This window comes from Muntiacus reevesi, chromosome 1, assembly GCF_963930625.1.
Source record: "Muntiacus reevesi chromosome 1, mMunRee1.1, whole genome shotgun sequence".
In the NCBI taxonomy this organism is placed as follows: domain Eukaryota; kingdom Metazoa; phylum Chordata; class Mammalia; order Artiodactyla; family Cervidae; genus Muntiacus; species Muntiacus reevesi.
Genome location: NC_089249.1, coordinates 46,367,975 through 46,395,686, shown reverse-complemented (window position 1 = coordinate 46,395,686; position 27,712 = coordinate 46,367,975). Strand labels below are relative to the sequence as shown.

At 41.1% G+C, this 27,712-nt stretch overlaps 1 protein-coding gene across 1 annotated transcript in view; it reads right to left on the bottom strand.

Annotated features, from left to right (window-relative positions):
- The window catches only part of LOC136172474 (antigen WC1.1-like), a 42,229-nt gene that overhangs the window by 8,347 nt on the left and 6,170 nt on the right, over positions 1–27,712 (bottom strand). Inside the window, exons 3-10 of the mRNA XM_065941915.1 lie at positions 22,287–22,595; positions 21,879–22,196; positions 17,469–17,561; positions 17,082–17,396; positions 14,397–14,711; positions 6,148–6,462; positions 1,957–2,265; positions 1,559–1,876 (exon numbers count right to left, since the gene is read on the bottom strand). Coding sequence (XP_065797987.1) covers positions 1,559–1,876; positions 1,957–2,265; positions 6,148–6,462; positions 14,397–14,711; positions 17,082–17,396; positions 17,469–17,561; positions 21,879–22,196; positions 22,287–22,595 — 2,292 coding nt within the window. The remainder of the gene's footprint in view (positions 1–1,558; positions 1,877–1,956; positions 2,266–6,147; positions 6,463–14,396; positions 14,712–17,081; positions 17,397–17,468; positions 17,562–21,878; positions 22,197–22,286; positions 22,596–27,712) is intronic.

The following is a 27,712-nucleotide window of genomic DNA, read 5'->3' as shown; positions in this document are numbered from 1 at the left end:
AATCTCAATCAAAATACATTTATGAAGTTTCTTTTGGTGAAAAATAACAAACTAATTCCAAAATTTTTTTTAAACGTAAAAGGCCAAGAATGACCAACACAGTTGGCAAGAAAAGCAACATAGTTAGTTAATATAAAGCAACTCTTGTAAATTTTAATTTACTATAAAGTTACAATAAAATTACAATAATTAAGAAAATACAGTATTGGTGGAAGGATAGACAAATGATACAATGCAATAGAACAGAGAGTCTAAAAAAGACTTAGACACATATGCCCATCTCCTTATGGCAAAGGTGGCACACAGTGGAGACAAAAAATCTTCTCAGAAAAAGATTTTGAGTCAATTAGATGTCAATATGAAACTTGACCCTTATCTTATATAGATATCAATCTCAGAAGGAATATGCAAGTATATGCAAGAGAAAAATAAACTTCTATAAGATGCTACTGAAGAATGTTTTTAAGGTCTTGGAGTAAGCAAAGTTCTTTTCAAAAGGATATGAGAAATTCTAAATATACAGGGAAAAACTAGTAAGTTATATTTCCTTAAGATTAAGATCTTTGCTCATCTAAGGACATGGTACCATTAAGAAAATGACAATAAAAGACCAAAGATTAAATAAATAGCATAGATTTTCATCCAAAGTCATTGTCATGGTAAGTTGTAGCATCACATTTGTAATAGTCAAGGACAGAAAACAATTCAAAGTTCTACCATCAGTCAAATGGATCAGTATATTTTCATGTGGATCCTTCAAAGAACTACTCTACAGTAATAAAAATGAATAGTCAGCTGCTACAAACAACATCATGAGTGAATCCCAAACATAATGATGAGTCAAAGAAGTCAGACACAAAGAAACATATTGCATGATTTTATATAAAGTTCAAAATCAATATCTTATGGTTGTTGTTATTGTTGTTTTTCAGTTGCCCAGTCATATGCAACCTTTGAGACCCCACGGACTGCAGCATGCCAGGCCTCCCTGTCCCTCACCATCTCCCGGAGTTTGCCCAAGTTCATGTTCATTGCATCAGTAATGCCATCCAGCCATTTCATCCTCTGACACCCTCTTCTCCTTCTGCCCTCAATCCTTCCCAGCATCAGAGACTTTCCCAACGAGTCATCTGTTCACAAGAGATGACCAAAATACTGGAACTTCAGCTTCAGCATCAGTCCTTCCAGTGAATATTCGGTGGTAGTAGAAGTTAAAACTGTTTTCACTGGAGAGGACACAGGACATAGTTACTAGGAGGCAACAGTGACTCTGTAGAGCTGGGAAAGTTCTCTTGGCTTATCTGGGTTGGGGAACATGACTGAGGTCTACACTTACTGCGGTACTTTGTTTTCCATGACTATTTATAAATAATAATGCTGCTTAAAAATATATTATTCCCCTTCACACTTCTTGCCCTGACCTGAAAAACGAATGAACAATGAGAGGAAGCAGATTTCACCGTGAAATATCTGATTTTTGAAGCCAGGTTTCCCTCACTCTCTGCTCTTGGGGACATTTCACTCCATGAGCACCAGTAGCCCTTCCCCCCTCTCTTACCTGAGCAGACCACATAGGCCGTGTTGCCATGGGAACAGTCAAGACCACCCAGTGCAGTCACAGGACAACTCCAAAGGAAGGACTCTACCCCCGAGCAGTGAAATCGGACTGTTGAGATCTGATCACCTCCTTCTACAAAATGTGGTCCTCTAGGGGTGGAGATGGAGACTCCACAGCCGAGCTGACGACAGACAACATTGGCGTTGGCCAGACTCCAGTGGGAGGCACAGAGCGCTCTCCATCGTCCAGAAATGTTCATCTCCACCTGCCCCTCACACTGAGAGGAGCCGTTTGTCATGAACCGGACTTCTGCATACACTGGTAGAAGAAGACTGGATTTCAGCAAAATCACATGAACAGGGTGTCCACAGAGATGAAAGGCCTGACCTACATCTCACCTGAACAGGCAACCTGAGCAGCTCCACTGTGCTGACACGTGCCCCCTGGACAGGGCACTCTGGGGCAGGACCAGAGCTCAGGCTCCTCCCCCTCACACCTGAACTCTTCAGCCCAGACCTGGCCATCGGACTCTCTGAAGGGCACGTGTCCCAGCACAGACACAGCCTTGCCACACCCTAGCTCTGCACAGATGACCTGGGCAGTGGGGAGTGTGAAGTTCCCATCAGACACTGGGGTCCAGGCTTCTCCGGAATGCACTTCTACTCGCCCTGAGCAGGGTCCTTCTCCTCCAGCCAGACGCACAAATCCTAAGGGAAACAATCAACAGCAGCAACAAACCCCGTGAGTGTTCATAGTCCTCGCTTGGCACTGGAAACACACATCATAGGCAAGGATGTGAAGCGTTTCATTTCTAGGAGTGGGGCATGGAGAGAGAAGCTGACAGTGTCAGAATTGTATTAATAATTTCATGACCAAGTTTATGAAAAGAAACCCAGAAAAATTTGCAGTCAGTAAGAATGTATACTTTGAGACTGAATAGGATGAGAATTCCTCATCTAGGGTCCTGGAAACGACAAGGCCCAAGGAAACCGCACTGTAGTTGGGATCAGACTTGAGCACAGAGCTGAACTAACCCAGAGTGAAGTAGGTTTATGGGATTCAAAAGTTTAGAGGACTAAGAGCCAGACAAGATTAGAAGGCCATCTGAGATTTCTGGAGCTAGAATTCTGGCCAGTTTTCTCTCAGGAGCCAATAATCAAGTCACTGAGGACAGGGAACCTCATAGCGGGAGATCTATTAATTCAGGCTAGACTGTAGACAGACTCATGGCTCACAGGAGGAAAGCTAGACATCATACCAAGTCTACAAGCCTATTATGACTTGATGTATATTATAACAAGCCTATTATGGTTTCACATATATTGTCATTGGAAACAGCACAATTATGTCTCATGATTCTTGATGGTGAAAAATTCCCAGAATTTCTTAAGTGACTTGATTGTGAAAAGACGTTGTCCATAGATGAGTTTGAATATTAAGAAAGTTCAGAGAGTCATAGAAGAGGGAGGGGCTGGTCCTAGCCATCTTTCTTGAAAGCCTAGGATTTATCAAGGGATAGAATGAGTTTTCAGTGGGACTATGCAAATCAGCTGAGTTTGATTACTTTCTACTAGACATAGGAATCTAAGACATGGCAATCTTAGCAAATACTATGAAATGATGATAATTTAATATATTTTAATCCTATGTATATGCTTACTGCGTATTCCTTTCCTATTTGGATTCTTGAGAAATAGCTAGCATGCAGTAAAAAAAAAAGGAGAGGGAGATAAAGAAAGCAGAGAGCAAACAAGCAGAGATTTCCAAACACAAAACACATACGGATGAAAGATAGACAGTCTTAGAGGAAAATATTTGTCCAAGTTTTTGACACATTTTATCCACTCTGCTCCTCCCATCTGGCCACCTAATCCTGCTGCCCTTTCACATTTTATGCACTGCAGACAAGGGAACAATCTTAAAAGCTACAAATGAATGGAAAGGAGACTCTGAAAGGGAAGAACATCTGTAGGAGTGGAGTGTGGGTGGGATGTGTGGTAGATTAAACCGGGAATGGATGGAGTCTAAAAGTGAAAGAGATCGAACTGGTCTGGTGGGGAGGTATGTTACAGGTTACTCTTTCTAATTAAATAATTTTTACTCAACACCTTGTTAGTTTCTGCATTAATCCCACCAAATTATGAATTTAGAAAGAACAAATATCACTAACATGTTATTTTAGATAACCTGACACATGTTAGACACTCAAATATATTCAGAATGAAGTCTTATACACATCAAGGTAGTGTCCCGTGACAAATTATTATTTCTTTTTCACTCTATATTTGCTTTTAAATTTTACATGGAAAAATAAGTGTGTGAACATTGCAAGAAAATTTATGAACTAGAAGGCTGATGCAAGGGGTAAGTGATTAAACATAATAAAATCAACTATGTTCTTGTATAACAACAGAGACAATGGGTCAAAATATAAATATCTAACAGACACAAAGACATACATACACAGAAATTTAGTATTTGAAGAAAGTAATACTTTATATCATTAGAGAAGACAATCTGTTCAATAAATAGTGCTGAAACACTTTTTGGTCTCCATTATCCAAGTTTAGTCCATTTGCAAGAGAAACATCAACCTGAATCATAGGAGGGACCTCAGGGGCCAGGTTGTCAGGAAAGGATTCTCTCTGCACCTGTGCCTGAACCTGGGAGAGCCCCGATTTTCTGCATCTCATCTTCAGCTGAGGGCCCTTTGTCCCAAAGGCTATCTCACTGTTATAGCTTTGAGGCTGGATTTTATCCAGGGAACCACAAGGTCATAAGGGACTGGGTGGGTTTTCATCCTTGTTCATGTACATCCATCCTTATTTCTCTCCCTCTGATCAAGATGACCTCCTCTCTTCTCCCTGGAGCTGGGATGCATCTGCCTCCAAATCAACCCTCAACCCTCTGACTTTCAGCCTTACCTGACCCTGGACCCTCTGGCTCTTCACCCATCACTCTGGACTCCTACTGGTTTGGCCTAAGGTGTAGGAAGTACCTCTGTTGGATGAGGTATGTGGCCTTTCAGAGAGCCACAAAGATCAAGTATCTTCCTAGAAGACCAGACCTGCCCTCAACCTTTGGGCTGCCCATTCCCCTCTGAAAGTCAGAGGGGATCAATGTGAACTTTATATCAAGGTGCAGCAAAGGCCAGAGAGAGAGGGTCCCTAGAGGCCCAGAAAACTCCCCAACCTCTGATTGGGAAATGAAATGGAGGGAGAGGAGAGGCTACAAAGGAGTCATATCTGAATCCTCTTCAGAGGTCTGATATTTAAGGAGGAGGATGTTATTTGAAGGCAATATTGAGAATCTATTTTCATGTGGTTTATTACAAATACAAACATCTTTTTAGAGTCTGTTATATTCAGAAATTTTGGCCGATGTTGGGAATGTACATCACAATAAAACAATGCTCTTATCTTTGTAGAAGTGCAGGAGAAAAACAAGTAGACAGTTTTAAGTCCTCCAAAATGTTTATGAGAGACTTGGATAATCAAAGAAAGTGAAACTGCCATTTCAAAGGGCCATTTATATGAATCAACTGCAACAAAGGCAAAATGAAACTGTGGTCAGATATATCCTTGTCTGGTCCCTTGCTGTACAGATATCCTATGTCCTTAGGCACACAAAGCATCCTCCACACCACACCTGGACCCTCAGGGCTGCTCAGAGAACCCCACAGGTGGCTTTTTCAGCTCCCATTGCCCTGCCATCCCTCCTAGCTATGATAACTCTCTTTCAGCTTCTTCAAAAATTATATTTGCCTCCTTACTTTTATTCCTATCAAATAAACCCCCAAGCATAATTCTCTTATATCACTGAAATCATCAAGTGTAAACTATATAATCTCTTACTATAAAACACAGGAACAATATTTCATTGCCTCCACCATTGATGTGTCAGTGCACAACACATAGCTAAGTGTTCTTTCAAAGTTTTGGCTTATGCAGATGTTTTAAAAGAAAATATGGACAAAGAATCTTTTCTAATAACAACAGAAGGAGAAGCTACGACTCAGAGCATTTCATGCACAGTTCTCTGGTTCTACTAGCCAAATGGCTATGAATATTTACATTTAAATTTGCAAAGGCGACTTGAAATTTGGCATAAATCCATAAATTGCTTTATGATTTGCTTAATGATATCCTCTGTGCCTCCACTCCTACTGATCTTGTGCAAAATAGCGTGTCATAACGTAACTATGGAAACAACTCCACCCAGAGGTGCACCCTCACTCTTATCCCTCTCTCCTATGGGTTCACTGTGCAAAGCGGGGGGCGGGGGGGGGGGGGGCGCTGATTTGTGAGTATTTCACTCTTCCAAAAATTATATAAAAATCATGAAGATTAATTTTAATTGGGAATAATAGATTAAACTCTGTCAGGTAAGATCACTGGAGAAGAAATATCAGAGACTGACAAGAAGATAGTTGTTGAAGCCCATCACTCAGAGATAACTGTGCTCTCCGGGAGGATGGGTAGATGTCTTAGACCTCTCTAACTCGGCCATCTTCTATCGCCAGGTGATCAGACACCAACTTCCTTGGAACTTTCTACTTTCTCAGCCCATGCACAATGCACTGACCGTACCTGAGCAGACGACCCCAGCATCCTCAGCATGCTCACAGTCGTGCCGCCCCCAGCCCCGGGAAGGGCACCTCCACACGTGGGACTCCTTTCCTCCGCAGTTCAGTTCATCCAGCCAGATGGGCCCTGATCCCTGACCTAACTGAGCAAATTTCAAGGCATCGAGGGCTCCTCCACAGCCCAGCTGCCTGCACACCACGCGGGCATCGTCCAGGTCCCAGCCGTCATCACAGATGGTGCCCCAGGAGCCCTGGTCAAGAATCTCCACTCTCCCGGAGCAGGAACCGCCCCCGTCCACCAGGCGGAGCTGTTTGCTGCCTGAGGAGAGAGAAATGGGACAATGAGGTGTTGATGCAGGCGTGGGGGAGTGGGATGGGGTGGTGGGGATGAGAAGAGTCTTCGGGTCCTGAGTTGCCTCTGAGGCTGCAGAGCCTGCTGGTTGAAACATGGAGTTTTTGCATTTGGGCAAGCTCCTGGGTCTGGTTTCTTATAGCAGCAATGAGAATAATAAGGTTGAAAATGGGCCAAAATAGGAAATATCACTCTACTGAGTAATGTGAGACAGATGTTGTTACCCAAGTCTATCGGTATTAACCTTCTGATTTGTAGAGTTCTGCACTGTTGTTGTTGAGTCACCAAGCCATGTCTGACTCTCCTGTGACCACATGGGCGGTACAGTCTTCTCTGTCCGTGGAATTTCCCAGGCAAGAATACAGGAGTAGGTTGCCATTTCCTTCGCCAAGGGATCTTCCCAACCCATCGATCAACTGGGTATCTCCTGCACTGGCAGGTACATTCTTTAACACTGAGCTACCAGGGAAGCTGGACAAAGGTCTGTCTAGTCAAAGCTATGGTTTTTCCAGTAGTCATGTATGGATGTGAGAGTTGGACTATAAGGAAAGCTGAGCGCCGAAGAACTGATGCTTTTGAACTGTGGTGTTTGGAGAAGACTCTTGAGAGTCCCTTGCATTGCAAGGAGATCCAACCAGTCAGTCCTAAAGGAAATCAGTCTTGAATATTCACTGGAAGGACTGATGCTGAAGCTGGAACTCCAACACTTTGACCACGTGATGGGAAGAACTGACTCACTGGAAAAGACCCTGATGCTGGGAAAGACTGAAGGCAGGAGGAGAAGGGGATGACAGAGGATGAGATGGTTGAATGGTATCACCGACTCAATGGCCATAAGTTTGAGCAAGCTCTGGGAGTTCGTGATGGACAGGGAAACCTGGCATTCTGAAGCCCATGGGGTCACAAAGAGTCGGACACAACTGAGTTACTCAACTAACTGATAAATAAATAAGAAAATTTTAAACATTCTATGAAAAATAAAAATTGTAATGAAAGCTATCAGAGTCTTCTAAAATAACTTTAAATATTTACTTGTTTATAACTACCTGCATACCTGCATCTAATAACAAATATAGAAACAGATATACAGACATCTCCAAATGTGTACATACACACACACACGCACGCACACACAAACACACACCTACCTGAATTAAAGTTTCACTGGAGGAAGGACTTTGCATATCTTATTTGCCCTGTATTTCTGCTATTAGGACAGTGCTTACATATTGTATGCACTCATTCCACAAAGGAGAAGGCACTGCAACCCACTCCAGTACTCTTGCCTGGAAAATCCCATGGACGGAGGCACCTGGTGGGCTGCAGTCCATGGGGTTTCTAGGAGTCAGAGATGACTGAGCGACTTCACTTTCACTTTTCACTTTCATGCACTGGAGAAGGAAATGGCAAACCACTCCAGTGTTCTTGCCTGGAGAATCCCAGGGACAGGGGAGCCTGGTGGGCTGCCATCTATGGGGTCACACAGAGTCAGACACGACTGAAGTGACAGCAGCAGCAGCAGCAGCATTCAACAAGATTCAACAAGTATGTATATGGAGAACCTTTTCTAAATACCATGATAGTTGCTTAATAAATCTTTATTGAATCAGTGTGTAGCTGAGTAAAATTCAGTGAAACAGAAGTCCTTTAGCTTCATGTTAATCAGTGAATTAATGAAATACTAATAGCAAAGCAAATATAAATTAAAGGTAATGGTTTATTATAATAAATAGTGCATATTAAAAATAAGTTTAATTTAATACACAGCATTGCTATTAGGTAGGAATTGTTGGGTTTCCCCAGTGGCTCAGTGGTAAGGAATCTGCTAGAAATGCAGGAGATGAAGGCTTGATCCCTGGGTCAGGAAGATCCCCTGGAGAAGGAAATGGTAACCCACTCTGGTATTCTTGCCTGGGAAATCCCATGGATAGAAGAGCCTGGCAGGCTACAGTCCATGGGGTGGAAAAGAGTTGAACACAACTTAATGATTAAACAAAAACAACAAAATTAATTTGCCCACAAGCACAGAATTAATTTATATTCAAAATTTCACCTACTTAATGTTAAAGGAAAATTATTAAATAAATTCTAAAGCTACTCTTATCTATTATTCACTATGACACATAGGCAATTGTACAAGACCAATAAAATATTTAGGGATAAATTTAACAAAGAGGTGAAAATCTTGAACAGTGAAAGCTATAGGACACTGATGAAAGATATTAAAGAAGACACAAATAAATGAAGAGATAATCTGTGGTCATGGGTTGGAAGACCTTATATTGTTAAAATGCTCATGCTACACAAAGAAATCGACAGATTCACAGTAATCCTTAACAAAACTCAGGTGGAAATTTTCACACATATGGAATAAACAATCCAAAAGTTTCTATGGAACCACAAAAGACCCTGAATATCAAAATCAATCTTGAGAAAGGAGAACAATGCTGGAGGTGTCATGCATCCTGATTTCAAACTATATTACAACGTTATAGTAATCAAAACAGTGTGGTATTGGTATAAAAAGGGACACAGACTTCAACAGAACAGAATAGACAGCCCAGAAATAAACCCAAATATATACAATCAATTAGCTTTTGACAACGGATCCAAGAATATACAATGGGGAAATGACAGTCTCTTCAATAAAAGGTGTTAGGAAAGTTGGACAGCCACATTGGAAAGACGCAAAGTTACCCCCATCATACACCATTCACAAAAGTCAACGCAAAATGGATTAAAGACTTAATCATAAGTCCTGAAACCATAAAAATCCTAGAAGAAAAAGTAAGGGAAAAAATGTCCTTGACTTCAGTCTTTGTGATGATATTTTGGATTTGATGCCAAAAACAAAGGCACCAAGAGCAAATATAACCAAGTGAAACTACATAAAACTTAAAAACTTCTGCACAACAAAGGAAATGATACACAGAATGAAAAGACAATCTGTGGAATTAAAGAAAATATTAGCAAATTAAATGTACTTGATAAGAGTTAATATCCAAACTGTTAATATTTAAAGAACTCATACAACTTAATAACAGAGAAAAAAAGTCTGATTTCAAAATGGGCAGAAGACCTGAATAGATATTTTTTTTTCCACAGTAAACATACATCTGGTCAACAGGTACATGAAAAGTTACACAATATTACTAGTCACCAGGTCAATGCAAATCAAAACCTCAATAAGATATCACCTCACAGAATTGCTTTTATAAAAAAAAAAAATACAAGAAAGAACAAGAGCTGTAATAAAGTGGAGAGAAGAAAAAGTTTATATACAGTTGCAGCGAGTGTAAGTTGATGCACCCCCTATGGAAAATAGTTTTGAGGTTCCTGAAAAATTAAAAACAGAACTGCTGTATGATTTAGCAATTTTCCTTTCGGGTATTTATCTGAAGAAAATGAAAACACTAACTTGAAAATATATGAGCAACCCAATGTTCACTGCAGAATTATTTACAATAGCCAGACAATGTAAGCCTTCAGTGATGGATAAATGGATAAAGAATATATACACACACATATATATACATACACACACACACACACACACACACAGCCACCAAAAAAAGAAGAAATTCCCATCATTTGCAACAACATGAATGTACCTTGAAGGCATTATGCTAAGTGAGCTAAACCAGACAGATAAAGAAAAATATCATATAGTCTCATATATATGTGGAGTCTTAAAATAGCTCTTTTAAAAAAGGGTTCAATGATGCAGAGAACAGTTTGGTGGTTGTCAGAGGTGTGTCAGTGTGGGCAAAATGGATGAAGGTAGTCAAAAGGCAGAAACTTCCAGCACTAAAATGAACGTCATGAGGATGTAATGTACAGTATAGGGAGTACACTTAATGTGTGCGTGTGTGTGTGCCCAGTCTTGCCCATCTGTGACCCTATGGACTGTAGCCTGAGAAGCTTCTCTATCCATGGGATTTCCCAGGCAAGAATACTAGAGTGAGTTGCCATTTCCTTCTCCAGGAGAGCTTCACAACCCAGGGAGGGAACCCACATCTCTTATGTCTCCTGCATTGGCAAGGGGATTCTTTACCAGTAGTGTCACCTGGGTTAATAATATATCTTATATGAGAAAGTTGGTAACAAAGAACAACTTACAAGTTCTCATCACAAGAACAAAGGAAGGGCTTCCCTAGTGGTCCAGTAGTTAAGAATCCACCTTGAATGCAGGGGACACTGGTTCTATCTCTGGCCCAGGGAGATCCCACATGCTGCAGGGCAACTAAGACTGCGGGCCACAGTTACTAGGCCTGTGCTCTGGAGCCCTCGGCCCAGAACTACTGAGCTTGTGTGCAGCCACTCCTGAAGCCCTCACGCCCTGGAGCCAGTGCTCCACCACAAGAGAAGCCTGCAGAGCACAACGAGGGACCAGACCCTGCTCAACGCAACTAGAGAAAGACTGTGCACAGCAAGGAAGATGCAGCACAGCCAAAAATAAACATAGGATAGTCAGCATTTTCCAGTATGTACAAATATATAAGCATTATGTGGCACAACTGAAACTAATACTAATACTGTTATGTGATTATATGTCAACTTCAAATTTTAAAAAATAGTGTTAGAACAAATGGGTTAAATCAACTCCATGTTAACTTCAGAGTTAAATTCACCCATTCCAGTCCATTTTAGTTCACTGATTGCTAAAATGTCATGTTCACTCTTGCCATCTCCTGTTTGACCACTTCCAGTTTGCCTTGATTTATGTACCTAATATTCCAGGTTTTTATGCAATGTTGCTCTTTATAGCATCATACTTTACTTCCATCACCCATCACATTCACAACTGGGTGTTGTTTTTGCTTTGGCTCTGTCTCTTCATTCTTTCTGGAGTTAGTTCTCCACTCTTCTCCAGTAGCATATTGGGCATATACCAACCTGGGGAGTTCATCTTTCAGTACCATATTTTTGGCCTTTTCATACTGTTCATGGGGTTCTCAAGGCAAGAATACTGAAGTGGTTTGCCGTTCCCTTCTCCAGTGGACCACGTTTTGTCAGAACTCTCCACCACGACCCGTCTGACTTGGGTGGCCCTACAAGGCATGGCTCATAGTTTCATTGAGCTAGACAAGGCTGTGGTCCATGTGATCAGTTTGGTTAGTTTTCTGTGGTTGTGTTTTTTGTTCTGTCCGCCCTCTGATGGATAGGGGTAAGAGGCTTATGGAAGCTTCCTGATGGGAGAGATTGACTGAGGGGAACTGGGTCTTATTCTGATGGGTGGGGCCGTGTTCAGTGAATCTTTAATCCAATTTTCTGTTGATGGGTGAGGCTGCATTCCCTCCCTGTTGCTTGACCTGGGGCCAAACTATGGTGGAGGTAATGAAGATAGTGGTGACCTCCTTCAGAACTTCCTTCCATGTACCTACTGCTGCACTCAGTGCCTCTGACCCAAACCAGGCTGCCACTTGCCCATGCCTCCGCCAGAGACTCCTGGACACTCATGGGCATCTCTGGGTTGGTTTCTTGTAGGATCACTGCTCCTTTCTCCTGGGTCCTGGTACACACAAGGTTTTGTTTGTGCCCTCGAAGTGTCTGTTTCCCCACTTCTGTGCAATTTCTGGTGGTTCTACGATGGGGTTAATGGCAACCTCCTCCAAGAGGGCTTATGCCATACCCAGGTGAGCTGCACCCAGAGGCCCTGCAGCAGGCCACTGCTAACCTGCACCTACACAGGAGACACTCTGACAGAGTTCTGGCTCAATCTCTGTAGGGAAAACCACTAGACAATTCAGGTATGACCTAAATCAAATCCCTTATGATTACACAATAGAAGTGACAAATAGATTCAAGGGATTACATCTGATAGACAGAGAGCTTGAAGAACTATGGATGGAGGTTTGTTACATTGTACAGGAGGCAGTGATCAAGACCACTCCCAAGAAAAAGAAATGCAAAAAGGCAAAATGGTTGTCTGAGGAGGTCTTATAAATAGCTGAGGAAAGAAGAGAAGCTAAAGTCAAAGGAGAAAAGGAAAGATAAAGCCATTTGAATGCAGAGTTCCAAAGAACAGCAAGGAGAGATAAGAAAGCCTTCTTCAGTGATCCCTGCAAAGAAATAGAGGAAAACAACAGAATGGGAATGGCTAGAGATCTCGTCAAGAAAAGTAGAGACACTAAGGAAACATTTCATGAAAAGAGGAGCATAATCAAGGACAGAAGTGGTATGGAACTAACAGAAGCAGAAGATATTAAGAAGAGGTGGCAAGAATACACAGAAGAACTATACAAAACAGATCTTCATGACCCAGATAACCATGATGGTGTGATCAATCACCTAGAGACAGACATCCTGGAATGTGAAGTCAAGTGGGCCTAGGAAGCATCACTAGGAACAAAGCTAGTGGAGGTGATGGAATTCAAGTTGAACTCTTTCAAATCCTAAAAGATGACGCTGCACTCAATACGCCAGCAAATTTGGAATACTCAGCAGTGGTCACAGGACTGGAAAAGGTCAGTTTTCATTCCAATCCCAAAGAAAAGCAACGCCAAAAAATGCTCAAACTACCGCACAATTAAACTCATCTTACAAGCTAGCAAAATAATGCTCAAAATTCTTCAAGCCAGGCATCAACAGTACGTGAACTCTGAACTTCCAAAAGTTCAAGCTGGATTGATAAAAGGCAGAGAAACAAGAGATCAAATTGCCAACATCTGCTGGACCATCAAAAAAGCAAGAGCGTTCCAGAAAAACATCTACTTCTGCTTTATTGACTCCACCAAAGCCTTTGACTGTGTGTATCACAACAAACTTCAGACAATTCTTAAAGAGATGGGAATACCAGACCACCTGATCTGCCTCTTGAGAAATCTGTATGCAGGTCAGGAAGCAACAGTTAGAACTGGACATGGAAAAACAGATTGGTGGAAAAGAGTTCGTCAAGGCTGTATATTGTCACCCTGCTTATTTAACTTATATGCAGATTACATCATGAGAAATGCTGGGCTGCAAGAAGCACAAGCTGAAATCAAGATCTCCAGGAGAAATATCAATAACGTCAGATATGCAGATGATACAAACCTTATGGCAGAAGGAGAAGAACTAAAGAATCTATTGATAAAAGTGAAAGAAGAAAGAAAATTTGGCTTAAATCTTGACATTCAGGAAACCAAGCTCATGGCATGCGGTCCCATCACTTCATGACAATTAGATGAGGAAACGATGGAAACAGTGACAGACTTTATTTTGGAGGGCTCCAAAATCACTGCAGATGGTGACTGCAGCCATGAAATTAAAAGATGCTTGCTCCTTGGAAGAAAAGCTATGACCAACCTAGACAGCATATTAAAAAGTAGAGACATTACTTTGCCAACAAAGGTCCATCTACTCAAGGCTATGGCTTTTTCAATAGTCATGTATGGAAGTGAGAGTTGGACTGTAAGGGAAGCTGAGCACTGAAAAACTGATGCTTTTGAACTGTGGTGTTGGAGAGGACTCTTGAAGAGTCCCTTGGATTGCAAGCAGATCCAACTAGTCCATCCTAAAGGAAATGAGTCCTGAATATTCATTGTAAGGACTGATGCTGAAGCTGAAACTCCAATACTTTGGCCAGCTGATGTGAAGAACTGATTCATTTGAAAAGACCCTGATGCTGGGAAAGATTGAAGGCTGGAAGAGAAGGGGATGACAGAGGATGAGATGGTTGGATGGCATCACCGATGTTTTGGACATGAGTTTGAGTAGGCCCCGGGAGTTGGTGATGGACGGGGAGGCCTGCAGTCCATGGGGTCACAAAGAGTCAGACACAATTGAGCAACTGAACTGAACTGGTCTTAACTTCATTTTGTGGACCTATGTTAAATTCATGACTTAAATATGAAAATATAAAATCTCACTATTAACATTCTGTGGGTTTAAGACAGACACAGAAACAGACAGTAATTCACCTGCACAGGAGATGTAGGCTTCCTCCTTTGGAGAGCATGAACTGCAATTCCAAGGGTCAGAAGGACACTGCCAGAGAGAGGTATCTGTATTCCGACATCGGATTCCATCTACCCACCGGGGTCTAGAACCTTCTCTAAGAGCAACAGAAGAGTTGAGACTTCCACTGTCCCCACAGCCAAGCTGACTGCAGATGATGGACACAGTGATGTCTTCCATGGGGCTTCGGCAGACACTGCCCCAGGTTCCGTTGTAGAAAACTTCCAGCCACCCAGCACAGTGCTGGTCCTCACTCACCATTCTGAGGGCCAGGAACTCTAACATCAAAAGGGAGGAATCAAGACTGGTGAGAACTTCACTCAATATTCTGTGTTTTCCTCTCTCCCAGAAATAGTGGCCATTCATCCCTGAACCAGCTGAGGAGATACCCAGTAGGTGATAAGACTGAAAGCTGTCCCCCTTTTACTTGAATTTCCATTCGTGCCTATCTTTTTAAACCTTTCTACTACCATGATGTAGTGAATGTGAACAGAGAGGAAGAGCACCTGGGCACCTGTGCAGGGTGGGGGAGGTGCTGAATTCTTCATCCTGACCAAACCTCTAAGAGAGTGTGAAAGGGATGTGATATGTTATTGGGGAGGTGGCAGAATAATAAACCTGCAGATGTCTCATGCAAATCCCTGAAACCATGAATATGTTCCCTTCCCTGGCAAAAGGGATTTCACAGATGTGATTAAGGGAAGAATTGTGAGATGGTGATATTAAGTTGGACTATTGTGGATTAACTATGTGAACGCACTCTAATCACATCCTTACTGGGTTGGCCAGAAAGTTCTTTTTGTTTTTAAGGCAAAATAAAAGATATTTTTTATGTTCACCAAAAACTTGATTGAACAGCATATTCATCATTTTGTTCCACTACCTTCTGGCATTTTCAGCCAACTTCATATTTCCCTCTTCCCAAAACTTTTATCTTTTTAAGCAAAGAGCTATTCCAAGTGTGTTTTACAGTCTTCCAGGAAATTTAAACTTTTTTCTACTAAGAGAATTTTGTGAAGATCTAAATAAATGGAAAGCTGAAACTTCAATGTCTGGTAAATACAGCTGATGAATCAGAATTAGCCAAACTGTGGCAGTTTTTGCCTGGCCTACAAAGACGTATGTGTTCTTGCATTATCCTGATGGAAGATTATGCATTTTCTCTGGATCAATTTTGAATGGTTTTCATTAAGTGCTGCTTTCAGTTGGTCTAACGGGGAACAGTACTTGTTGGAATTATCATTTGGTTTCCTTGAAGGTACTCCCTTAATAGAGGACTCCCTTCCAATACCACCACATACACAATATCACCTTCTTTGGAGGAAGACTGGCCTTTGATGTGGTTGGGTATGCTTCATTTCACTTGCCCCAGAATCTTTTTCACTCCACATTATTGGGCAGTATCCACTTTTCATCACCCATCACAATTTGTTTTAAAAGCAAAATGTTTTCATTATGTTTAAGTAGAAAATCCCGTGTAGAAATACTGCCATGATGGTTTTTTTCGCTTATGTGAAAAAAGCAAATAATATAACCAAGCTGGTACAAATGACTATTGATGCTTGATTTGGATATTTTGAATATGTTGGCTATCTCTTGCATTGTTTAACATTGATTGTCTTCAAGTAATATTTCCATTTGACTACTATCAACTTCAACTGGTCTACCCTACTGTGCAGTACTGTTCAGTGAGAAATCTTAACACAAAACTTCATAAACCACTTTTGATGAGTTTTATCTGTCCCCACACTTCCATACACTCCACAAATTTGTTTTGCATTTCAGTTGCATTTCTATCCTTTCTTGAAATAACAAAGCATGATATGCCAAAAATGTTGCTTCTTTCTTCCATTTTCAAATTAAAATGGCTATACAAAAATTGACCGATTTTGATTTTTTTTTAAGAAAAGACGCATGCTGCTATGATAGCTGTCACACAATAGTCTAACAAAATTGTTTCAGTTGAAGTCAAAGAGAACTAACTGTTACTAGACCACCTTACAGGAATAAAAGAAGGAACCTTTTGGCCAAACCAATAGAAGCACTCTTTCTTGGCTCTGGCTCCAGGGAGGTGTGACTCTGGATAATGGTTAGAGACGTGCAGCATTGCTGGTCTGATGATGGATGAAGGGAGGCTATGAGCCAAGGAATGCAGATGGTTTGAAAAGAAACCTGATATAAAAAATGGGATTCTTCACCAGAGCCTCAGATGTGATGTAGCCCTGCTGAAACGTTGATTCAAGCCCAGGGAGATCCTCTTGAACCTTGAACCTACGGAACTCTAAGGCAATAAATATATGTTGTTTTAAACCACTATGAAGTAATTTGTCACAGAAGCAAACAGAAACTAGTACCATTGATTTAAGATTTTTGTCCCATATGTAAGGGAAGGTGAATCCGACTTTCAACTGGAAATTCTAAGAAATTGCTCTGCCAGGAAACTGTGCTGAGAAGAAGGGACTAGAACGTCAGCTGCTGCAGGAGGAAGTAAAAACGCCTCGTTTTCACGTCTGCTGGAAAGACAGGCTCCATGCGAGGAAGCCTCTTTCTCTGAACCTTTCAGTGTATCTCTCTCAGGACTCAGACTCCCGTCTCCACGGCTCCAGGTTCTCCCCTCCCCCAGCCTGTGGACTGTGTGCAGCACGGACCTGAGCAGATGACCCCTGCATCCTCCTTGTGTCTGCAATCGTGCCGCCCCCAGTCTCGGGAAGGGCACCTCCACACGTGGGACTCATTTCCTGTGCAGTTCAGGTCGTCCAGCCAGATGGGCCCTGATCCCGCTCCGAAGTGAGCAGACCTTGTGGCATTGAGGGCGTCTCCACAGCCCAGCTGCCTGCACACCACGCGGGCATCGTCCAGGTCCCAGCCGTCATCACAGATGGTGCCCCAGGAGCCCTGGTCAAGGATCTCCACTCTCCTGGCGCAGGGACCGCCCCCGTCCACCAGGCGGAGCTGTCTGCTGTCTGAGGAGAGAGAAATGGGACAATGGGGCATTGACAGGGGGGATGAGAAAGGACTTCTGTCCTGTACCTCACCTGAGCAGTAGGGGGCGCTCTCCTCTGAGGCCGCAGAGCCTGCTGGTTCAGACACGGAGTCATTGCACTGGGGCAGCACCTGGGTCTGGTTTCCTATAGGAACAGCAATGATTAGAGGGTTGGTGGGTTGAAGAACAGGAAATTGAATTAAGCTAAGTAATGACCTAGTGATGAAGTCTGAGATAAACAGTGTTAATGTAACAGTTCAGTTCAGTTCAGTCACTCAGTCATGTCCCACTCTTTGCGACCCCATGGACAGAATGCAAGCCAGGCCTCCCTGTCCATCACCACCTCCAGGAGTTTATTCAGACTCATATTCATCGAGTCAGTGATGCCGTCCAACCACCTCATCCTCTGCCGTCCCCTTCCTCTCCTGCCTTCAATCTTTCCCAGCATCAGGATCTTTTCCAATGAGTCAGCTCTTTGCATCAGCTGGCCAAAGTATTAGAGTTTCAGCTTCAGTGTCAATTCTTCCAATGAATATTCAGGACTGATTTCCTTTAGGATGGACTGGATCTCCTTACAATCCAAGAGACTCTTCAAGAGTCTTCTCCAACACCACATTTCAAAAGCATCAATTCTTCAGTGCTCAGCTTTCTTTATAGTCCAACTCTCATATCCGTACATGACTACTGGATAAACCATAGCCTTGAGTAGATGGACCTTTGTTGGCAAAGTAATGTCTCTGCTTTTCAATATCTAGATTGGTCAAAGCTTTTCTCCCAAGGAGCAAGCATCTTTTAATTTCATGGCTGAAGTCACCATCTGCAGTGATTTTGGAGCACCGCCCCTCACCCCAAAAATTAAGTCTGTCACTGTTTCCACTGTTTCCCCATCTATTTGCCATAAAGTTGTGGGACCAGATGCCATGATCTTAGTTTTATGAATGTTGAGTTTTAAGCTAACTTTTTCACTCTCTTCTTTCACTTTCATCAACAGGCTCTTTTATTCTTCTTCACTTTCTGCTATAAGGGTGCTGTCATCTGCACATCTAAGGTTATTGATATTTCTTCTGGCAATCTTGATTTCAGCTTGTGCTTCATCCAGCCTGGCATTTCACATGATATACTCTGCATAAAAGTTAAATAAGCAGAGTGACAATGTACAGCCTTGATGTACTCCTTTCCCTATTAGGAACCAGTCTGTTGTTCCATGTCCAGTTCTAACTGTTGCTTCCTGACCTGCATACAGATTTCTCAAGAGGCAGGTCAGGAGGTCTGGTATTCCCATCTCTTTCAGAATTTTCCAGTTTGTGGTGATCCACACAGTCAAAAGCTTCGACATAGTCAATAAAGCAGATGTAGATGTTTTTCTGGAACTCTCTTGCTTTTTTGATGGTCCAGCAGATGTTGGCAATTTGATCTCTGGTTCCTCTGCCTTTTCTAAAACCAGCTTGAACATCTGGAAGTTCACGGTTCATGTACTGTTGAAATGTAACAGTAAGATTATCAGTTGAGGGTTCACCTTTTCTAGGGAGAGCTCTGCTTCTGAAAGTGCCACATTGTTTTCAGCCAACCATTGCGCTAAGAATGAGTTAAATAAGCTGTTTTGTCTCTAAATCTGTCCATAAACAGGAAAAGCAAAATAAAATCTTTTCCAAAGGGATTCTACCACTTTTTCATCTAAAATGTTTGTTATTACAAACAATGCACATATAAGAGAAATCTCATAGAAAACCAGGAGGAAAAAGACATTAGAAAGAATTTCCCAAGTTATTCAGTTACTAGAGTTATCTGATGGAGAATTTAAATAGCCATTATTGAAGGCCTCATGGGATTAACTGACAAAAGAAATTGACAAAATAAAGACAGATAAAAACCCTAGTGCTGAAAAGCTTAACAGCCGATGTTAAGATATAAAGGATGACCGTTTCAGCACATTAGCTTGGCATAAAGCAGAAACAGTAAACAGAAGATCAGAGGACAAGTAGTCTTCTATTTAGAGATGCAGGTCTTATAATAAGTGTCCTGGTTGCTGTTGTTGTTGTTCAGTCACTCAATCTTGTCTGATACATTTTGGGATCATATGCACTATAGCCCACCAGGTTCCTCTGTCCATGGGATTTCTCAGGTAAGAATGTTGGAGTGGGTCTCCATTTCTTTCTCCAGGGGATCTTCAAAACCCAGGGGCAGAACTCGTGTTTCCTGACTTGGCAGGAGGATTCTTTACCACTGAGCCACCAGGGAGTCATGTCCTGGTTATATTGCTGAAATAATAAAATTTCCCATAAAACTTAGCCACTTAAGCAAAAATATATACTTCATTTTGCTTAAGACTTGCTGGGTTAGAAATTTCAGAAAGATCCCACTTGTCAGTTCTGTCTTAGAGTCTTTCATGTGGTTGCACTTAGATGTCACCTGGAGCTGAAGTGGTCTGATGACTTGACTGAAGTGTGGTTGCATAAGGAAATCCCTGGGAGCATTTTAGAGGTAAAGAGCCATCATGTCTGCAAACTAACTCAGAAAGATTTTACATATTCATGGAGAAATGTGGTGGGAGGGGGACAGAATGAAAGAGAAGCAGAAATAGAGAGAGATATCAACTGGGGGGAGAGATTAAAGCAGAATACTAACATTGGGAAATCCAGCTAAAGGTCTTCTGGATTCTTATATTATTCTTACAACTTTCCTGTAAGTCTCAAATTACATCGAAGTTTAAAAAGGGAAAGGTAAAAGCAAGTCAGAGATAAATCATTCCTAGGACACTTCCACTAAAAGAAATGCTTATAACACCAAAAACATAAATGCCTAGGAGAAAAACCTAGCAGAAGATGGGCAAAACTGCTGAGAGAAATTGGAAACCTAACTGAATGGAGGGATATATATATAGTGTCAATGAATTGGAAGACTCAACATTATCCGTCAATCACCTCAAATTTCTGTGTAGATTAACTCTAATCTAAAAAAAAAAATACACCTTCTTGGGGTGAAAAATGACAAGCTGAGGGATGTCTCTCCTGATCCAGTGATTGAGAATCAGCCATGCAATGCAGAGAACTCACATTCAATCCTTGGTGTAAGAACTAAGATCCCACATGCCACAGAGCATCTCAGCTGGAGCCTCACAACTAGGCAGTCCATGTGTCATAACAGAAGATCCCTCAACATAATGAAGATTCATATGCTGCAACTAATGCCCAACACCATCAAACAAATACACATTTTTTAAAATGAAAAGCTGATTCCAAAATTGAAATAATATACAAAAGAACAAGAATTACCGACACAGGTGACCAAAAAAGCAACAAAGGTAGAAGAGTTAATAATATAAAGTAACTCTTTGCATTGAAATTATCCAGACTTACTATAAAGTTACAATAATTAATAAATGCAATATTGGTGCAAAGATAGACAAGTGATACAACAGATTAGAATAGAGAGTCTTAAAAAAGACTCAAACATATGCTCTTCTTCTTGTGACAAAGGTAGCACTGCAGTGGGGAAAAGAGTCTTTTCAGAAAAAGATTCTGAGTCAATTTGATGTCATATGAAACTTGATCTTATCTTATGCAGACATCAATTGCAGAAGGGATGCACAATTCTATGCAAGAGAAAAATAATTAAACTTACATGAGATACTCTTGGAGAATGTTTTTATGGTCTTGGAGTAGACAAAGTTCTTTTGAAAAGATATAAGTAGCATTAAAAGTAAAGGAAGAAGTTGATAAATTGCAATTTCTTAAGATTGAGAGCTTGGCTCATCAAAGAATATCATACCATTAAAAAAATGAAAATGAAAGACCAAAGGTTAAACACACAAGATAAATAACATGTTTTCAACCAAAGTCATTGTCATGGTAAGTTGTAGCATCATATTTGTAATAGTCAAGAACAGGAAACAACTCAAATCTCTACTATCTATTGTGGAATGGACCAATTCATGGTCGTGGATCTTTCAAAGACAATCTCTACTGTAATAAAAACAAATAAAATGCTTCTATAAGCAACCTCATGAGTGAATCTCAAATATAATGGTGATGCAAAGTTATACACAAAAGATAACACACTGCATAATTTTATATACAGTTCAAACAATGACAAAACACTCTATGGTAGTAGAAGTGAGGTAAGCAGTCTTAACTGGAGAAGAGGGAGACCCAGTTATGGGGAGGCCACAGCGACTGTGGTGCTGGGAATGTTCTCTTTGCTGATCTGGGTACATGACTGAAGCCTACACTTGCTGCTTATACATTGTTTTCTGTGATTATATTTAAATAATACTGTTACTTAAAATTACATTATTTCCCCTTACCACTTATTGCCCTGACTTGGAAAATGAATGAACAATGAGAAGAACCACATTTCACCATGAAATAACTGACTTGATGCCAGTTTCCTATCACTCTCTGCTCTTGGGGACATTTCACTCCAGGAGCATCCTGAGTACCAGTAGCCCTTCACCCTCTCTTACCTGAGCAGATCACAGAGGCCGTGTTGCCATGGGAACAGTCAGGCCCACCCAGGGCAGTCATAGGACAACTCCATAGGAAGGACTCAGCCCCCAAGCAGTGAAATCGGACTGTTGAGATCTGATCACCTGCTTCCATAAAGTGTGGTCCTCTGGGGGTAGAGATAGCGACTCCACAGCCAAGCTGACGACAGACAACATTGGCATTGGTCAGACTCCAGTGGGAGGCACAGAGCGCTCTCCATCGTCCAGAAATGTTCATCTCCACCTGCCCCTCACACTGAGAGGAGCCATTTTTCGTGAGTCGGACTTCTGTGTACATTGGTAGAAGAAAAAAGCGTTTCAGCAAACTCTGATTTTCTCACCTGAACAAGGTAAGTGGAGAGGTTATAAACCTGACCTGCATCTCACCTGAACAGACAAGCTGAGCAGCTCCACTGTGGTGGCACGTGCCCCCTGGACAGGGCACTCTGGGGCAGGACCAGAGCTCAGGCTCCTCCCCCTCACACCTGAACTCTTCAGCCCAGACCCGGCCATCCGACTCTCTGAAGGGCACGTGTCCCTGGACAGACACAACCTTGCCACACCCCCGTTCTGCACAGATGACCTGGGCAGTGGGGAATGTAAAGTTTCCATCAGAAACTGGGGTCCAGTCTTCTCCAGAATGCACTTCTACTCGCCCTGAGCAGGGTCCATCTCCTTCAGCTAGACGGGTAAATCCTAAGAGAAACAGACAAGCAAACCCAGTGAATGTTCTTGATCCTGACTTGACAAATGAAAACAGCAGATCACAGGCAACGATGTGAATGCTTTTCTTTTCCAGGAGCGGGGCATGGACAGAGAATTTGATAGTTGGTTTCAGAATTGCCTTTTCATGAACAAGATTCTGAAGAGAAATTCAGAAGAATTTGCAAGGTCAGTTTGGGATGACTGTATCCCAACAATGTATACTCTGAGAATGGTTAGAAATATGAATCCCTTATCTACAGACCTGGAAACTATGGAGTCCAAGACCTGTCATCAGAAATGGCTGAATACCAGGAACATGTACTTTATCATTGGTTGGAGGAGTGAATTTTTCACATTTAGGAGCCCAGGACTATGGAGCCCAAGGAAACTGCATAATGTGTTGGCACTCAAACATGAATGCAGACATCTGAAGAACAGAATGACCCCAGAGAGACATGGACTATGAAAGAGTAGAGATCTGTCCTGCAGACAAAGTTAGAAAATTTTCCTGAGACTTGTGAGGCTATTATTTTGAATAGTTTTCTCTCCCAGGAGCTAGTCCTCAAGTGACTTAGGTAAGGAAAATCATGAAGCAGGATATAAGAATGCATACCAACATGTAGGGAGATTGTCTGAGAGAAGAAACATAAGCATTATAAATAATCAACATTTATGGTTTTTATATTTTTCCGATAATTTTTCTTTTTTTTCCATTTATTTTTATTAGTTGGAGGCTAATTACTTTATAATATCGTAGTGGTTTTCGCCATACATTGACATGAATCAGCCATGGATTTACATGTATTTCCCATCCTGATCCCCCCTCCCGCCTCCCTCCCCACCCCATCCCTCTGGGTCTTCCCAGTGCGCCAACCCTGAGCACTTGTCTCATGCATCCATCCTGGGCTGGTGATCTGTTTCACCCTTGATAATATACATGTTTCGATGTCATTCTCTCAAAACATCCCACCCTCGCCTTCTCCCACAGAGTCCAAAATTCTGTTCTGTACATCTGCGTCTCTTTTTCTGTTTTGCATATAGGGTTATCGTTACCATCTTTCTAAATTCCATATATATGCATTAGTATACTGTATTGGTCTTTATCTTTCTGGCTTACTTCACTTCGTATATTGGGCTCCAGTTTCGTCCATCTCATTAGAACTGATTCAAATGAATTCTTCTTAGTGGCTGAGTAATATTCCATGGTGAATATGTAACACAGCTTCCTTATCCATTCATCTGCTGATGGGCATCTAGGTTTCCATGTTCTGGCTATTATAAACTGTGCTGTGATGAACATTGGGGTGCACGTGTCTCTTTCAGATCTGGTTTCCTCGGTGTGTATGCCCAAGAGTGGTATTGCTGGGTCATATTGCGGTTCTATTTCCAGTTTCTTAAGAAATCTCCACACTGTTCTCCATAGTGGCTGTACTAGTTTGCATTCCCACCAAACAGTGTAAGAGGGTTCCCTTTTCTCCACACCCTCTCCAGCATTTATTGCTTGTAGACTTTTGGATAGCAGCCATCCTGCCTGGCCTGTAATGGTGCCTTATTGTGGTTTTGATTTGCATTTCTCTGATAATGAGTGATGTTGAGCATTTTTCATGTGTTTGTTAGCCATCTGTATGTCTTCTTGGGAGAAATGTCTGTTTAGTTTTTTGGCCCATTTTTTGATTGGGTCATTTATTTTTCTGGAATTGAGCTGTAGGAGTTACTTGTATATTTTTGAGACTAATTCTTTGTTGCTTCGTTTGCTATTATTTTCTCCCATTCTGAAGGCTGTCTTTTCACCTTACTTGTATTTTCCTTTGTTGTGCAAAGCTTTTAAGTTTCATTAGGTCCCATTTGTATACTTTTGCTTTTATTTCCAATATTCTTGGAGGTGGATCATAGAGGATCCTGCTGTGATTTATGTCGGAGAGTGTTTTGCCTATGTTCTCCTCTAGGAGTTTTATAGTTTCTGGTCTTACATTTAGATCTTTAATCCATTTTGAGTTTTTTTTTTTTTTTAATGGAAAAAATTCCAAGAATTTCTTAGGTGACTTCAGTGGGAAAGAACATGAGTTAAGAAAGCTCAAAGAGTCATAGAAGAGGGGATGTGGTCCTAACCATCTCTCTTGAAACCCTAAGATTTGTCAATCAACTTGTGAGAGAGGGAGTTCTAATTGGAAGTTTATGGGACTGTGAGTTTGCCAAACAGTTCCTATTACAGGTTTTTCTTCTGAGACATGAATCACAGAAAATCTAAAGGGTGATATTTAACTGATTTTAATTCTATTATTGCACTTTTTCTGTATTCATATTTGACATCAAGATGACAGAAAAGGAGATTCCCCTGCTCCCATTCTCCCACAGAAACAGGGTGTCCCCAGCAACATGTCTGTCAACTTCAGACAGAACTGTGGACCCAGAATCAGCTCCATAATGGTGCTCCAACCCTGCACCACCATGGTCCTGGGCAGTCCTGTCTGCCCAGATATCCAGAAGGAGGCACAACCTGTTGGCAACTCTGTTAATAAGATGGCCAGTTGCAGACCTGAGTATGGATTATGAAGCAGCCTTATGACTTAAGTCCAGATCCATTCTATAACAGTACGGAGACAATCCTGACCATGCAGGAACCCAGAGAAAACCACACCCATCCATGCCTTTGCTACATACCCACTAACCATAGACCCCAAAGCAGCTCCAGGAGCAGCCACATAACCTGGCTCCAGCTTTGCTAGTCCATGATTCCAGAGGCAGTCCTACCAGTTCAAGGACAAAGCAGTAAATATTTACTCCCAGTCTGTAAAGTCTGGAAGCAGTGTCTGCTCCTTCAAATGCACAGTCACCAGTGCAAGCCTACCCAGATCCTGAAGAATCTAGCAAATATGACATCACTAGAGGAAACTAATAAAGCTCCAAAACTGATCTTAAAGAAATATAGATCTATGAACTGCTTGATACAAAATTCAAATTCATTGTTTTGAAGCTCAGTGACCAACAAGGGAATACAGAGAGACAAGTAAACACAATCAAGAAAACTATGCATGAACAAAATGAGAAGCTTCATAAAGAACTAGAAAACATAAAAAAGGAACCAAACAGAAATTCTGGAGCTCAAGGATTCAATAATTGAATTACAAATCCAAAGGAAAGCATCAAGGAAACTCTATCATGTAAATCAAAGAATCACTAAGCTTGAAGGCATTCCATTAGAAATTATTAAGTTAGAAAAAGAAAAAGAAAAAACAGCGAACAGAATACATAGCACATAGAGGATACCACAAGCTATATATATATACACACATATATATATATCTACACATGTATATGTATGTATACATGTATATATATATGTATACATGTATATATGTATATGTATATGTGTGTGTGTGTGTATATATATATATATATATATATATGTATGTATGTATGTATCTGAGAATCCCAGTATGAAAAAAGAAAGAAAGGAGCAGAAAGCTTATTCAAAGAAATAATAACTGAGAAATTCTGAAATCTACGGAGGGAAATGGACACCTTGATCATGAAACCTATGAGTTCCCAAATAGGTGGAACTCAAAGAGGTCCATGCCATGACATGTTATGACTAAATTACCAAGATTTAAAGACAAAGAGAAACTTTTGAAAACAGAAAAGAAGTGACTTGTCACCAAGAAAGACCCTTTAAAACTAGAAATCTTGAAGGCCAAGAGAGCAGGATGATACATCCAAAGAACCACAGGAAAAGAAAACCTTGCCAACCCAATCATCAAAACTTTATATGGCTAAACTGTCCTTTAAAAATGGAGGTATTAGATATATGTGTGTGTGTGTATATATACACAAAAGGGCTTCCCAGGTTGCTCAGGGGTAAAGAATCATCCTGCCAATGCAGGAGATGCAGGTTTAAACCCAACCACCACCACCACCAAAACAACAATAATATATGCATACCATATATGTTATATAATACGTGTGTGTATATGCTATACAATGTATACATGTTGTACATACATTTGTGTGTGTGTTAGTTGTTCAGCCATGTCCAACTCTTTGTGACCCCATGAACTATATATAGCCCATCAGGTTCTTCTGTTCATGGAATTCTCTAGGCAAGAATACTAGAGTGAATAGACAATCCCTTCTCCAGGGGTTCTTCCTAACCCAGGGACCAAACGAGGGTATCCTTCACTGTAGGAAGATTTTTTGCCATTTGAGCCACCAGGGAAGCATATATATATGTCATATATATAAATGACAAGCAAAATCTGAGGGATTTCAGCATCACTACATTACCAAAGTGCTAAAAGGAGTTCTTCAAGTTTAAATTAATAAACAAAATAATGATACAAAAGTATCTTCATATATGAAAGTGTAAATATTACTGGTAAATCTAAAGAGAAATACAGAATACTGTAATAGTGGTACATAACTTGCTTTTAACACTAGTATGTAAATATAAATCAAAAGACAATCATAAAAGTAACTATAATTACAGAAAGCTGCTGTTGGAAATACAATATAGAAAGAAGTAAAATCTGACATCAATCACTTAAAATGTAGGGGAGGAGTAAAATGCAGTTTTTGCCTGCTATTGAAATAAAGCTGCTTTCATAACAGTACTTAACTTCTGCTATATACTGTTATAGTTATAAAATATTTTATACAAGTTCCATATTGTAAAGTAATTAGCCTCCAACTAATAAAAATAAATGGAAGAAAAAAATAAAATATTTTATACAAGTTCCATGGTAACTACAATAAAAAGTATAGTTCAGTTGAGTTCAGTAGCTCAGTCATGTCTGACTCTTTGCAACCCCATGAATCGCAGCATGCCAGGCCTCCATGTCCATCACCAACTCCAGGAGTCCACCCAAACCCTTGTCCATTGAGTCAATGATGTCATTCAACCATCTCATCCTCTGTCGTCCCCTTCCTCTCCTGCCTTCAATCTTTCCCAACATCAGGATCTTTTCAAATGAGTCAGCTCTTTGCATCAGGTGGTCAAAGTATTGGAGTTTCAGCTTCAACATCATTCCTTCCAGTGAACATTCAGGACTGATCTCCTTTAGGATGGACTGGCTGGATCTCCTTGCAATCCAAGGGACTCTCAAGAGTCTTCT